The following is a 14874-nucleotide window of genomic DNA, read 5'->3' as shown; positions in this document are numbered from 1 at the left end:
AGAAATGTATTAGAGAGTCAGGATCTGTTGTTTGTTGGTTTGAATGCCAGATTCGTCTCTGCTTGAACGCAAATACTTTTCATCATAAAAGTTCCTCTCCATGGCTAAATGTTTCTGTCCATTTCTGTCAGGAGTAAGTTAAAGCCCCACGGCTGAGGCGCTGTATAGTTTTATAATATATCGAAATTGTTACATCGTCTTATTCACTTCAAATAATTACGCACAATTGAAATACTAGTACCTCATGCATAAGTCATATAAAGATCAGATGACAAGCACTAACAAGTTAACATATGTGTAAGTTAAAGTTAAATTGCAAAATATTCAGTTGAACAAGTATAAAGTACATAACGTATTGTGCAATGTGTAATTTCTTTTAACTGAGAATTCGTTTCCTATCGCCCAGTATGGATAGCTGACCCATTCACAAATTGCTTCATTGAGAAATATCGGTCGTAATTTGACAAGGGCGACACTGATAACCTAACTTTTACAGACGGTACCATATTCGACCTGAAGGGGATCTGGACTATGCAATGTACGTTGATATGTCTTAATGCATCTGAATAATCCAAATTCATGTTCAAATACAAAATTTTATTAACACATTATAATAATTATTATAATAATATGTCATATAGTCACACGTGTGTAAGGAACCACTTCCCTTTAAACACAATGGATTAACCCAAATGTATGCGTCACATGACGATGGGTTACTATAAAAGACTCTCAGTCTGAGAGGTCAGCATCATCACCAGAAACTACTGGTTTGATCATGTGGGCGATCTTGGCGTTGTTCGCGGTCCCTCTTTTCTTTGGGGTAAGTCGTAATTGTCTTTGTTTGGCGTGATGTCACAAATGGCCTTAATGGTCTATGATTGTATCGCAATGCGTTGTGCAGAGTTGCGTACCCTAGCCGTGTCAGGAACTGCTAGTTCGAATATTATATTCGCTCTGAATACAGTCACCAAATTATTAGCACCTGCACCGTGATGGTTATACAGCTGAAAATAATGTTACTGCGTGATAAATTGTGCCGGACACGTTATGATTGACGGGCTGTGCCGGACACGTTATGATTGACGGGCTGTGCCGGACACGTTATGATTGACGGGCTGTGCCGGACACGTTATGATTGACGGGCTGTGCCGGACACGTTATGATTGACGGGCTACACGTTATGATTGACGGGCTGTGCCGGACACGTTATGATTGACGTGCTGTGCCGGACACGTTATGATTGACGGGCTACACGTTATGATTGACGGGCTGTGCCGGACACGTTATGATTGATGAGCTGTGCCGGACACGTTATGATTGACGGGCTGTGCCGGACACGTTATGATTGACGTGCTGTGCCGGACACGTTATGATTGACGGGCTGTGCCGGACACGTTATGATTGACGGGCTGTGCCGGACACGTTATGATTGACGGGCTACACGTTATGATTGACGGGCTGTGCCGGACACGTTATGATTGACGGGCTGTGCCGGACACGTTATGATTGACGGGCTGTGCCGGACACGTTATGATTGACGGGCTGTGCCGGACACGTTATGATTGACGGGCTGTGCCGGACACGTTATGATTGACGGGCTACACGTTATGATTGACGGGCTGTGCCGGACACGTTATGATTGACGGGCTGTGCCGGACACGTTATGATTGACGGGCTGTGCCGGACACGTTATGATTGACGGGCTGTGCCGGACACGTTATGATTGACGGGCTGTGCCGGACACGTTATGATTGACGGGCTACACGTTATGATTGACGGGCTGTGCCGGACACGTTATAAATGACGGGCTGTGCCGGACACGTTATGATTGATGAGCTGTGCCGGACACGTTATGAATGACGGGCTGTGCCGGACACGTTATGATTGACGGGCTGTGCCGGACACGTTATGATTGACGGGCTACACGTTATGATTGACGGGCTGTGCCGGACACGTTATAAATGACGGGCTGTGCCGGACACGTTATGAATGACGGGCTGTGCCGGACACGTTATGATTGACGGGCTGTGCCGGACACGTTATAAATGACGGGCTGTGCCGGACACGTTATGATTGACGGGCTGTGCCGGACACGTTATGAATGACATGCTGTGCCGGACACGTTATGAATGACGGGCTGTGTCGGACACGTTATGATTGACGGGCTGTGCCGGACACGTTATGATTGATGAGCTGTGCCGGACACGTTATGAATGACGGGCTGTGTCGGACACGTTATGATTGACGGGCTGTGCCGGACACGTTATGATTGACGAGCTGTGCCGGACGCGTTATGACTGACCGGCTGTGCCGGACCCGTTATGAATGACATGCTGTGCCTGCCATGCTGTGCCTAACGTGCTGTGATTGACACGTTATGCTTGTCATCTTTGTAGCCCTAAGACATTGTTTTGATACGCTCAATATGTGTTAAACGCCAGTGACATAAAACGTACCTCCACCACGATCCGACTTTAATTCAACACAATCGGTTTTTGTGTTTATTCAGGACAGTGCGAACCTCAACGCTTTCTACTAATTACAGCAATCAATTACGTTTCAAACTAGTAGTTGTAGCAGTATTAGTAGCATCATTACTCTGTGCGCATATACATCGCAGAACTTTCCGATCAATACTTAGACCCAAATTTATCATGTTCTTGAACAATTTATTTGTTACGATACATCTTATATCTTTAAATAATATCGTGTTCTATTTTTCGGATTTCGGATTAAAAAAGTGTGGATATGTTTATGATTGAGTAGGTCGAGTATATATATTCGCTCAAGCTATGACAAGTTTGCGATCCTACTGGAAAACTGACTTTTTATCAGAAATATACTCCTGCTTATTCTGTTGTGATTGCATTTCAGGGGACCATGTCATCAATTGGTAAGTACCATATTTCAATAAGACACCAGCTAACCCATTCAGTGTATATACATGTACAAGTGTGTGTTTTAGTAACATATAGCTTACTAGCTTCAGTGACACACGACCGCCTCCGTGGTCTAGTGGTAGAGCATCCGCCCGGAGAGCGGAAGGTCCGGGGTTCGATCCCCGGCCGCGTCATACCAAAAACGTTAATAGATGGTAATTGTTGTTACCCTGTCTGGCGTTCGGCATTAAGGGACTGGTCAAGGACTGGTCGGCTTGGAGACAGTAAACTGTGTCTGAGTGGGGTATTCATGTTAAACTGCGGCATGGTATCTCAGTGGGCTAGCACTATAAATCGGCATCAGTCCGGACTAGTACAAGCAGCGTTACACGTTAAACCAAATTTCACCTCACCTCACCTCAGTGACACACGGGTAGCCTGGTAATTTAAGGACCAATGCGCTCATTCCTTGGTTTCCCCAAGGTATCGACCCGGTGTCGGGGTAAACATGCCCTGTCGGTACCACCCGTTCAGTGCGCCTTTGTGAATAAAGGACAAGGTATGAAGACGAGCCTTTTCGCCCAGAGTGACTTTGGTTTACGCCGTCTTGAACAGCACTGCAGTTATATCACGACGACAGGAAAGTCCGAAGTGATGCAGGTCGTAGACGTTTTCCACTTAACCTTAAAACTCATGAGTACAGGTATGGTGCTGACAAATCTAGTGACGAACCTGGATTCGAACCCACGATCATAGGTTTCTGTCAGTCTAAAGCCCCACCCTGACTATAAATAGCCCGCAAGGTGGCGGTGTTTACATGACGTCACCCGTTTACGCATTAACCAATGAAATGTGTGTGTTATCATGACGTCATATTGACCTGTCAGATCACTCGTATAAGCTCTGCTCACTAGAGTGCGGTAGTTCCTACCGCAGATAACCCTTTAACGAACTCAGCAAAGCTAATTGAAGCTCCTTAGACGACTGGACCACTCGTGCTCTGCCTATTGTAAGAAATGAGTAAAGGGTTTAGGATAATGTTTTTCAATTTATCAGATTCAATGAATTCGAATTTGGTCTTTTCAAATGAATGATGAACTATTGCTGAACGCCGCGTAAAACCATAAAGTATTGCTGCCATTGCCGTGGGAGATACCAAGCGTTTCGTAAGGACCAAATATACATGCCAATTATTGGCATATTTAAATTGTCAAATGTTAAGTAACCACATGCACATTTTCGGACATGTTCATGCCAGCTTTATTCATTCTTAGGTCTAGATTTGTGGCATTATCAAATACAGACGTATAATTGCTAAAATGAATGAAAAAGCAGCATTATTAGAACTTCAAGATATAATATAACTATTTGATACGTGTCTGTGCCTACATATTTCCATAGAAAAACAGAAGACTAAGTATCAGAAAAACACTTCCTGAAATGTTGTTTTTAGCCTCACCTCTACATGTGTCGTAGTAAATCGAGTGAGTGAGTTTGGTTTAACACCGCTTTTAACAGTATTCCAGTTATATCGCGGCGTGTCAGCTTAATCTGGGAGGAAAGCCCGAAGTAATGCAGGTCCCAGATGTTTACCACTCCGGTGCTGACAAACCTAGAGACATAATCAGGGCGAACCGGGATTCGAACCCAAAATCATAGGTTTCTGGCGTGCCAAAGGGACGCAACTCTGCACAGCGAATCGCGACGCCTCAGACGGCATATAGGTTGACTAAGGTAAGCTTGAAGAGGCGATGGTTCGACGTCAAACGTTTTGTGGTACAAAGTCTCTTCAACCCTCTTATCGCCGAATGTAGCAGTCAGGAAGTCTATAAAAATGGTGGTACATTATGTCGACTTTTACGACCAAGATAGCACCAGCTCCGAACTTCACAAATACCCATCTGAAACATTGGCTTTGTCCCCGCTTAAAATGAGTTGGGTTTAACGTCTCTTTTAACAGTATAACAGCTATATCGCGGCGTGTCAGCTTAATGTGGGAGGAAACCCGAAGTAATGCGACGCAACATTATCAGAATGTTAAACAGAATGATATGTATAATCATTCTTTGACCCTTTGTAGTAAATCGAAAAAACGAAAGTTTTGAAAAGAACAAATTCGAAGTCACTGAACCTGATAAATTTTATAAGAATTTCTAAGCCATGGTAAAAAGATACAATGTTTTTCTTTCGTAATTACGTCAATAGTAATGATACGAGGCCGTCACAGGTTTTAAAATATGTTGTCTTATACTTTCTGCATTAACTCTAAGTACTTTAATATATTCCTTCAACAGTACAAATAGATTGGTGACCTGTAAATCCCCAAGCAGAGAAACGTTCGTCTATTTCTTTACTCATGTAAATATACTTCTCACGTGACTCTGTTATCAAATAGCTTGTCATCGATACAGCTTGTGTTTCAAGCCGATTTGTATAGGTATCCCAGAGCATGCTGACTTGACATGGACTATGTCATGAAGTCATGTAAATATCATACATGTTAAGTATACAATTTATAGACACTTGAAACTCTCGTGCTTCTTGAAACCTGTACATTTCAGCATGACAGACCTCGAACAACAAACACGTGACTGCACACACCGTGCAGTGTATATGAAATCAATTTGCTTCAATGTGAAAAGTGGAGTTTGTGCAATCTGCAGTGTATAGTTATTGAAACTCGAGTATTTGCCTGTACCCTTATATACATATATCAGGATATATAAGACAGCTACGCAATATAATCGCAAAGAGCAATGAAGAACGAAGCGTGGGTTATCACACGATAATATGAGTAATTCTTCATAGGTTAACCAACATATATGGTATTCGCGTTTCTTTTGTCGGTGAGTATACTTTTATTCCTTATATAATATACTTAAGATAAGAAACGCGCGGGTATGATCATTCATTGAAGAAACCACACAGAAATGTAATATATAAATGAACTGCCCCATTTTATTATGCAGTGCCAAAGAATTTTCAGCCACGATTGTCTAAAAAAAAACTATAGCTAAGTAATTGGGGAAAGTTAATTAGGCAAAATATTCCGAGGAAGTAGGCATGGCATCGCTGTATAGTCTTCAGTATATGTAGGTCTTGTCTGATGATCATTTGCATTTTAAGTGAGTGAGTATGGTTTTACGCCGCTTTTAGCAATATTCCAGCAATATCACGGCGGGGGACACCAGAAATGGGCTTCACACATTGTACCCATGACGGGAATCGAACCCGGGTCTTCGGCGTGACGAGCGAAGGCTTTAACCACTAGACTACCCGACCGCCCCTGCATTTTAAGGCAATGGTTTATCGAATCGGTAACATCACCAATCACATTAACTATGATGTTATTCTGTCGGGGAATATTGTGCCCGAGCAGCAATCCATGCCGCCGCCATGGAGACACACAGTCAGCCTTGTTACATACACACTGACAACCCCCTGACATCGTCTGTTCTAACCCCAGTTGCGTCCCTTAACCGTATCAGGATCCGTGGCTTCGAGACCCTAATTCCTACCGACTTTGATTATTACCCTTGTTTTGTAACACGGTAACCGTATTCGTGCGTGCTGATATAATGTAAACGACCTGGGCCCCGTTCCGCAAAGCTAACTTAGCGCTAAGGTGATCGTAAGTCCCATACTTTAACATAGGCTTACGATCATCGTAGTGCTAAGATCGCTTTGAGGAACGGGGCCCTGCATCGTTTGGGTCGTCCGGTTCAAGATGACGGGCTGTAATATAACTGAAATAGTGTTCAAAGCGGCAATAAATCCAACTAACTCACGAACTAATCCTACGAAGTCCATTATCTTTGATACTCTTATAGACATAGTTGTATTATTTAAGTGTAAATATTCTGAGAATCCTCTGATAATTGATGGAATTTAAAAAGTACAATATGCATATTTGTTACGCATTATCAAATAGAGGGCACGAGTGGCCCAGTCGTCTTAGGCGCCACAATTCGCTGTGCAGAGTTGCGTCCTTTGGGAACGACCCAAACCTACGATTGTGGGTCGAATCCCGGTTCGCACCGATTATGTTGCTGGGTTTGTCAGCACCATATCCGTGCTCGTGGGTTTCATTTAAGTGGTAAACGTCTGAAACCTCTCTTCGGGCTTTCCTTCGACATTAAGCTGACACGCCGTGATATAACTTGAATACTCATAGAGGCATTAAATCAACTCACTCACTCACTTGACGTGTTTACGCACTTCATGGTATGGAAATGGTATTCCTTATCAACCAAAGTTTAGATACACATTTTTTAATCAAACGATAATTGTTTGTATCTAATATTTCCAGACACCGTTACTAGGAAAAATGTGGACAACTTGACCTCTGATGAGATTCTTGCCCTGGAGCAAGCAATGCACGACATCCAAGAGGATGAAGGCAGCATGGGATACCAGGCCATTGCTGCCTATCACGGCGCGCCAGCAGGCTGTGTTGACGGTCACGGCCGCAAGGTGGCGTGTTGTCTCCACGGTATGCCCTCGTTTCCGTTGTGGCATCGTCTGTACGTCGTGCAGATGGAGCGGGCGTTGATGAGGCATAAGTCCACGGTGAGCATCCCGTACTGGGACTGGACGCAGCAGCTGAGTCATCTCCCAGATCTGGTGTCCGACCCCTTGTATGTGGACCCTGAAGGCGGAAAGGTAAGGTGGAATATATCTCAGTAATGTCAACAAATGAATGTGGTGAGATATGATGGGGTTTAACGTCGCGTTCAAGCTCAAGGCAGTTTTATAGCGACGTCATTCGCGCGTGTGGGTGCGTGCGTGTGTGTGTCTATCTGCTTGACCTAGCCCACTGAGATATCATGTCGCAGTTTAACATGAAAACCACTAAGGCACAGAATTCTGATACTCGACCAGCCCTTGTTTTATCCCAATAATGCCGAACGCAAGGCAGGGAAATAACAAGTACCATATTTTAAGAAAAATGAATGAATTGATGCATCCTTTCAATTTTACCTGTTCCACTGATACAAACAGGTCCTTAGACCTTGTAATTCGTGCCTTATGAGACTATGTGAACTTCGGTTAACTGCTACCGTTTGATTGATACACATCCTAAGATTTGAGACAGCTTTTTGTGTTGTTCTTTCACGAAGCATACAGTTATATTCCAGCTGTTGTAAAGAGATGATCTCCCAATTTCACAAACAACTAGTAGAACTGCAAATGACCACAGAGCATCTCTCCGTTTAAATATTAATTTAAAATATATTTCATAATCAATGTATTTTCCATGCGTCGGTTCACACAGACATTATGGTATGTGTATAGCACGGGATTTCACGAGCAGAAAGTGGATGTACACCACGGTACTAAAGGTCCGGTGCTGTACACATGCATGTTCCTATTGACCTCAGAGGAAGGATTTATCAATGCGAGTTAACACGTTAGAAAGAATTAATTTAGGTGATATATTGTGTGTAACAATATAATCTTGGATCATGATCGGCCACCTCTGTATGGTGACTCGGATTATGAAGAGAGTGAATAGTTACCTGACATGCAAGTGAGGTCACGTCAAACAGTGTGTCATGATATCCATGACTCCCGATCAGCGGCCCTGTATGGGTCAGTCTTATAGTTCGATTTCTATACCAGAAATATTAAAAGAGTATAATCGGGTGTTTCGGCGTTCCTAACCCTACTAGGGGCGTTCGGGTAGCCTAGTGATTAAAGCGTTCGCTCGTCACGCCGAAGAACCGGGTTCGAAGCCCATTTCTGGTGTCCCCCGCCGTGATATTGCTGTAATATTGCTAAAAGCGGCGTTAAACCATATTCACTCACTCCTAACCCTACTCACTATTTCCCTTCAGGCCCATGACAGCGCATGGTATCGTGGAAATATCAAGTTCGAGAACAAAAAAACTGCAAGAGCTGTTGACGACCGCCTATTCGAGAACGTTGGACCAGGAGAGCATACCCGACTGTTTGAAGGTATTCTGGATGCGCTTGAGCAGGACGAGTTCTGCAAATTTGAGATCCAGTTTGAGCTGGCGCACAACGCCATCCATTATCTAGTCGGCGGTCGACACACGTGAGTCACAATCTTTGCCAGTCTTGAGTGAAGTCTCCGAGTCTGACCTTTCCCCTTACCAAGTCCACAAAGGGACCATGTGAGAAATACCTGCAAATTTCTATTTTAGTAAGTAATTCTTTGATGTAGCCATCCGACTCTCTCGACAAAGAAAGCTCAATGCATGACAGTTTTTTCCAAGACGACAATATTAAGCATGCGTGTAGGAAACTTTGCTAGTCTTGAGTGAAATCGCCGAGTCTGACCTCTCCTCTTACTAAGTCCAAAAAGGGACCATGTGAGAAATACTGCAAATCTCTATTTTAGTAAGTAATTCTTTGATGTCAGGCTCTCTCGACAAAGAAAGTTCAACGCATGCCAATATTTCCAAGACGACAACAATATGCATGCGTGTACGAAACGATATTTAAGCATATAGATTATACGGGTGTTTAGTTATTTCTCAATCTGCATTGATCGAAGTCCGCGCTATCAGCAACTGTCTCACTATCCCCAAGAACAATACCATTAGGTATCAAAATACACATTGGCAATCCCGTTGAAGCCTATACACCAATTAACCCTAAATTCTATTGTGTCTCATTTTTAAGCCGCAAAACGGTAAATCTCTGTTGTGTTCTCAGTTGATTTTGGTGCTCATTTCAGGTACTCCATGTCTCATCTCGAGTACACATCCTACGACCCCATCTTCTTCCTCCATCACTCCAACACAGACCGTATCTTCGCCATCTGGCAGCGTCTTCAGCAACTTAGAGGAAAGGACCCCAACTCCGCTGACTGTGCACACAACCTCATCCACAAGTCAATGGAACCATTCCATCGGGAGTCGAACCCGCTCGACCTTACCAGAGAAAACTCCAAACCAGTGGACACCTTTGATTACGCTCACCTGGGCTACCAGTACGTATGGTTATAGTAATGAGTGTGTTTGATATTAACGCCGATTTTAGCAGTGTTATAGTTATACCACGGGGGAAAGCCCGGATTGGCACGGGTCTCAGACGGTTAGCACTTTGGTGAAACCCACGAGGATGGGTATGCTTATGAAAATCATTATCAGGTTAAAGTTGGGATTCACACCCACGGGGACAGGTGTTTGGAACGTCAAGGGACGAAACTCTGCAGAACGAATTGCGTTGCGTCAGACGAATGTGCCACCAGTTGTTTGAAACAGAGTAGCATGTTCTTAATGAGTGCCGTGTCACCAAAACATGGTCAGGGTTAATTTGAGATTCGAACTCTACAGCAGAGAGACCACTGCACCAATGATGCCTGAGACAAATGTGACATCCAGGCCCCGCTAAAGTCAAGCTACTGTGTCTCATAGCTATATCACTATCGATTGTGAAATGATGGAATACTTCTTCCTCTAAGCTCTCACTGGTACAGTGTGTAGCCCAGTGTGTAGCCCGTGATATTTATGGAATATTGCGGAGTAAAACCATACTCACTCACTCACTCACTCTAAGTTCAGAGGGGCAGATACTCCGTTATTTCGAGCAAGGAGAAGGCACTAGACGGCTTTTTATTATGAAGCTATAATCTTTATGATATATATAGTCACTTTCTTTATTGTATAATATGGCAGGATCTTGGTTTGTCGGTGTTCAACACATGTGCCTTGTATCCTTCCGAACCTAAGGTATCAGAATGTTAAACAGTATGATATGTATAATCATTCTATGACTATTCTATTACACAGCTGGACACTTAAGACAAACAGTCATTCACCAGACATTTCATCTTGTTGCAGATCTGATAGGGAATGTCCTCTTTTCTAAGTTAAACAGTTCGTTAACCAACGATTCATTTTCCAGATATGATGACTTGACCCTGAATGGCATGACACCCGAGGAACTCAACTCCTACCTGCATGAACGATCAGGCAAGGAGAGGGTCTTCGCAAGCTTCCGACTCTCAGGCTTTGGCGGCTCTGCAAACGTGGTTGTCTATGCGTGCCGTCCTGCCAACGACGATGTAGCTGTCGACCAGTGCATCAAGGCCGGAGACTTCTTTGTATTGGGCGGGCCCACCGAGATGCCCTGGAGGTTTTACAGAGCGTTCCACTACGATGTCACTGACGTCGTCTCCGAGATCGACCACGACGGCCATGGTCACTATTATGTGAAGGCAGCACTATTTAGTGTAAATGGAAGCGCTCTTCCAAGTGATCTTCTGCCTCAACCCACTATTGCACACAGGCCAGCCCGTGGACATGTTGATGGTAAATGTTCATTTTATACATATCTGTGATTGAGTATGGTCTTAGTAAGTGTTCTTGGTTTAATCCCACTTTGAATAGCGGTTCAATTACTTCAAGGTGTGTCAGCTTTGATGTGGGAGAAAAGCCCGAACTATTGCAGGTCTCAGAAGTTTACCACTTACGTGAACCGCACGAGCAAGGGTATGGTGCGACAAATCTAGAAACCTTAGACCACTACTACCTATGTCCCATATTATATTTAACATAATAAGAGTATTTAGGTCATACTATGGACGGTTTGAGGAAGGAAATATCAAAAAGATATTGGTCGTAGCTGTTTTGAAATAGAATAGCTTCTTCAGGATGAGTGCTAGTTAAAGAAAATCACTGAAAGGGTTTAATTGGGATTCGAACTCATAGGAGAGGGACCACACAATTTGACCACAAGGCTACCCGCTCCACGCGATTATGCCTGACGCCATATATCAGATCGTTGGCATATTTGTAGACTAAACATTTTGGGAAACTAGTTCCTTCAGAGAGCCATGCGTGGTATAAGGTTTGATGCGGCTTTGAACAGACTTCCTGCATTGTACCAGTATGTGGGAGGGTAATGGACGCAGGTGAATGTAGTTTGCTACGAATACATCACAGCCGGGATCAGTAGTCAATTAGTAGGCATGAATTTCGGCTTATGGCACAATAAACGCAAATAGTGCATAGTTAGTAATATACCACTGTAGGTGTAAAAAACACGAATTTGACTGACTTGTATTTATCATTACAGAGCCCCCAGCACATGTTTCCCATGCCAACCTCGCCGTGAGGAAGGACATCAACCATCTGACACGTGAGGAGGTGTATGAGCTTCGTAGAGCTATGGAGAAATTCCAGAATGATAAGTCAGTTGATGGTTACCAGGCTACGGTGGAGTATCATGGCCTACCTGCTCGTTGCCCATTCCCTGAGGCCATAAACAGGATCGCCTGTTGCATCCATGGCATGGCAACATTCCCCCACTGGCACAGACTGTTCGTTACCCAAGTCGAAGATGCTTTGATCAGACGAGGATCTCCTATTGGTGTTCCTTACTGGGATTGGACTCAGCCCATGGCTCATCTCCCTGGCCTAGCTGACAATGAGACCTATCAAGATCCAATTAGTGGAGAAAGCAGACACAATCCCTTCCACGATGCCGCAGTTGCCTTTGAAAATGGGCGCACAGAGCGTCACACTGATGCTAGATTGTTTGAACAACCCCACTTCGGCAAACATACACGTCTTTTCGACAGTATGGTTTATGCCTTTGAGCAGGATGACTTCTGTGATTTTGAAGTTCAGTTTGAGATGACCCATAATAATATTCACGCCTGGATTGGTGGAGGTGAAAAGTATTCCATGTCCTCACTCCACTACACTGCCTTCGATCCCATCTTCTACCTTCATCACTCAAACACTGACCGTCTCTGGGCAATTTGGCAAGCATTGCAGATTAGAAGAAATAGACCCTATAAGGCACATTGTGCTTGGTCTGAGGAACGTCAGCCCCTGAAACCATTCGCTTTCAGTTCCCCACTAAACAACAATGCAAAAACCTACAAAAACTCAATTCCTACTAACGTATATGATTACGAAGGAGTTCTTGGGTATGCTTACGATGACCTCAACTTCGGAGGCATGGACTTGGGTGAGCTAGAAGAGTACATTGACAAACAGAAGCAGACAGACAGGACTTATGCTGGGTTCTTTTTGTCACATATTGGCACATCAGCGAATGTTGACATCTATATAAACCATGCAGGAGAAGAGTCCCATGTAGGCACATTTGCTGTCCTTGGCGGAGAGAAGGAAATGAAATGGGGATTTGACCGTATGTACAGATATGAGATCACAGATGAACTGAAGCAGCTTAATATTCACGCATATGATGGTTTTGACATCACTGTCAAAGTTACTGATGTTGATGGCACTGAACTATCCTCTGACCTCATCCCACCTGTGGCTCTTATCTTCGAACACGGTCAAAGTAAGTAGCTACATATTTATACTATTCTACAAATCAATTCACTCAGCCTGAATTTAATCATGTTTTGCATGATTGAAAACCAATTTGTACATTTGTGTCATCACAATATACATCTCAAAGAGTGGCGGGTACTACCGGTTGGACGGCACATGCTTTTGCAAACACCTTGTGTCATCTCTGATTTTCAGTGATCCATTCATATAATTTTCACTGACAGTTTGCCTTTTATGCCCAATGGAATCTGTTTTGAGAAATAATCGACACTGGTTGTTCTCTGGCAATGGGGTTTTATATGTATTGAATATAAAGTTATAACCCTAACCCTTATTATCTTGAATTAAACAGGATGCTACATACCCCCCTGACCATTTATAAGTCCACTTATTCATTTTTCTCTGATTACTTTATACAATTAAATCTGGTTTCTAATTTTTGTTTATTTATCTCCCCAGTTGACCATCATGATCATCGCCATGACACGATCATCAGGAAGAATGTTGATAATCTTACACCCGAGGAAGTTAATTCTCTCAGGAGGGCAATGGGCGAGCTGCAGTCAGACAAAACTGCTGGTGGATTCCAACAGATTGCTGCTTTTCATGGGGAGCCCAAATGGTGCCCAAGTCCTGATGCTGAAAAGAAGTTCTCCTGCTGTGTGCATGGCATGGCTGTCTTCCCTCACTGGCACAGACTGCTCACTGTGCAAGGCGAAAATGCACTGAGGAAGCATGGATATGTTGGAGCTCTTCCCTACTGGGACTGGAGTAGGCCCCTATCACACCTCCCTGCTTTAGTTAGTGATCCAAACTACACAGATGCCATATCCAACACGGACACCCGGAACCCCTGGTTCAGCGGCCATATCGATTCAGTCGGTGCAGACACAACAAGAAGCATCCGTCATGAACTGTATGAAGCTCCTGGATTTGGCCATTACACCGGGGTTGCTAAGCAAGTGCTCTTGGCTTTGGAGCAGGACGACTTCTGTAACTTTGAAATCCAGTTTGAGATTGCTCACAATTTCATCCACGCTCTTGTTGGGGGAAGCGATCCATATGGTATGGCATCACTCCGTTACACAACTTATGATCCACTTTTCTACCTCCATCACTCTAACACTGACAGACTTTGGGCTATATGGCAAGCTCTTCAAAAGCACAGAGGAAAACCTTACAATTCCGCCAACTGCGCTATTGCCTCCATGAGAAAACCTCTACAACCGTTCGGCCTTACTGAGGAGATCAACCCAGATGATGAGACAAGACAACATGCTGTTCCTTTCAGAGTCTTTGACTACAAGAACAACTTCAAGTATGAATATGATACCCTTGACTTCAATGGACTCTCAATTTCCCAGCTGGACCGTGAACTGTCACGGAGACAGTCTCATGACAGAGTCTTCGCTGGATTTTTGCTGCATGGTATCAAACAGTCTGCACTGGTGAAGTTCTTTATCTGCCGATCAGATGATGACTGTGACCACTATGCTGGAGAGTTCTATATCCTTGGTGATGAAGCTGAAATGCCATGGGGATATGATCGTCTTTACAAATATGAGATCACTGAACAACTTACAGCCCTGGATCTACACATTGGAGACAGATTCTTCATTAGATACGAAGCGTTTGATCTTCATGCAAGCAGCCTTGGAAGCAACATCTTCCCCAAACCATCTGTCATACATGACACAGGGGCAGGTGAGCAA

General features: G+C 43.9%; 1 protein-coding gene across 1 annotated transcript in view; it reads left to right on the top strand.

The window, feature by feature from the left end:
• The first annotated feature begins 743 nt into the window (after window positions 1–743).
• LOC124137511 overlaps window positions 744–14874 on the top strand; it is a 62934-nt gene continuing 48803 nt past the window's right edge. The window contains exons 1-8 of the mRNA XM_046503845.2: window positions 744–823; window positions 2878–2896; window positions 7192–7544; window positions 8720–8940; window positions 9586–9840; window positions 10758–11164; window positions 11931–13169; window positions 13622–14866. Of these exons, the coding sequence (XP_046359801.2) occupies window positions 779–823; window positions 2878–2896; window positions 7192–7544; window positions 8720–8940; window positions 9586–9840; window positions 10758–11164; window positions 11931–13169; window positions 13622–14866 (3784 nt within the window). The 5' untranslated portion in view covers window positions 744–778. The remainder of the gene's footprint in view (window positions 824–2877; window positions 2897–7191; window positions 7545–8719; window positions 8941–9585; window positions 9841–10757; window positions 11165–11930; window positions 13170–13621; window positions 14867–14874) is intronic.

This window comes from Haliotis rufescens, unplaced genomic scaffold (assembly GCF_023055435.1).
Source record: "Haliotis rufescens isolate VD_foot unplaced genomic scaffold, xgHalRufe1.0.p SCAF_7, whole genome shotgun sequence".
In the NCBI taxonomy this organism is placed as follows: domain Eukaryota; kingdom Metazoa; phylum Mollusca; class Gastropoda; order Lepetellida; family Haliotidae; genus Haliotis; species Haliotis rufescens.
Note: the sequence above shows the minus strand (reverse complement) of the source record. Positions and strands in the feature narration are given on the sequence as shown.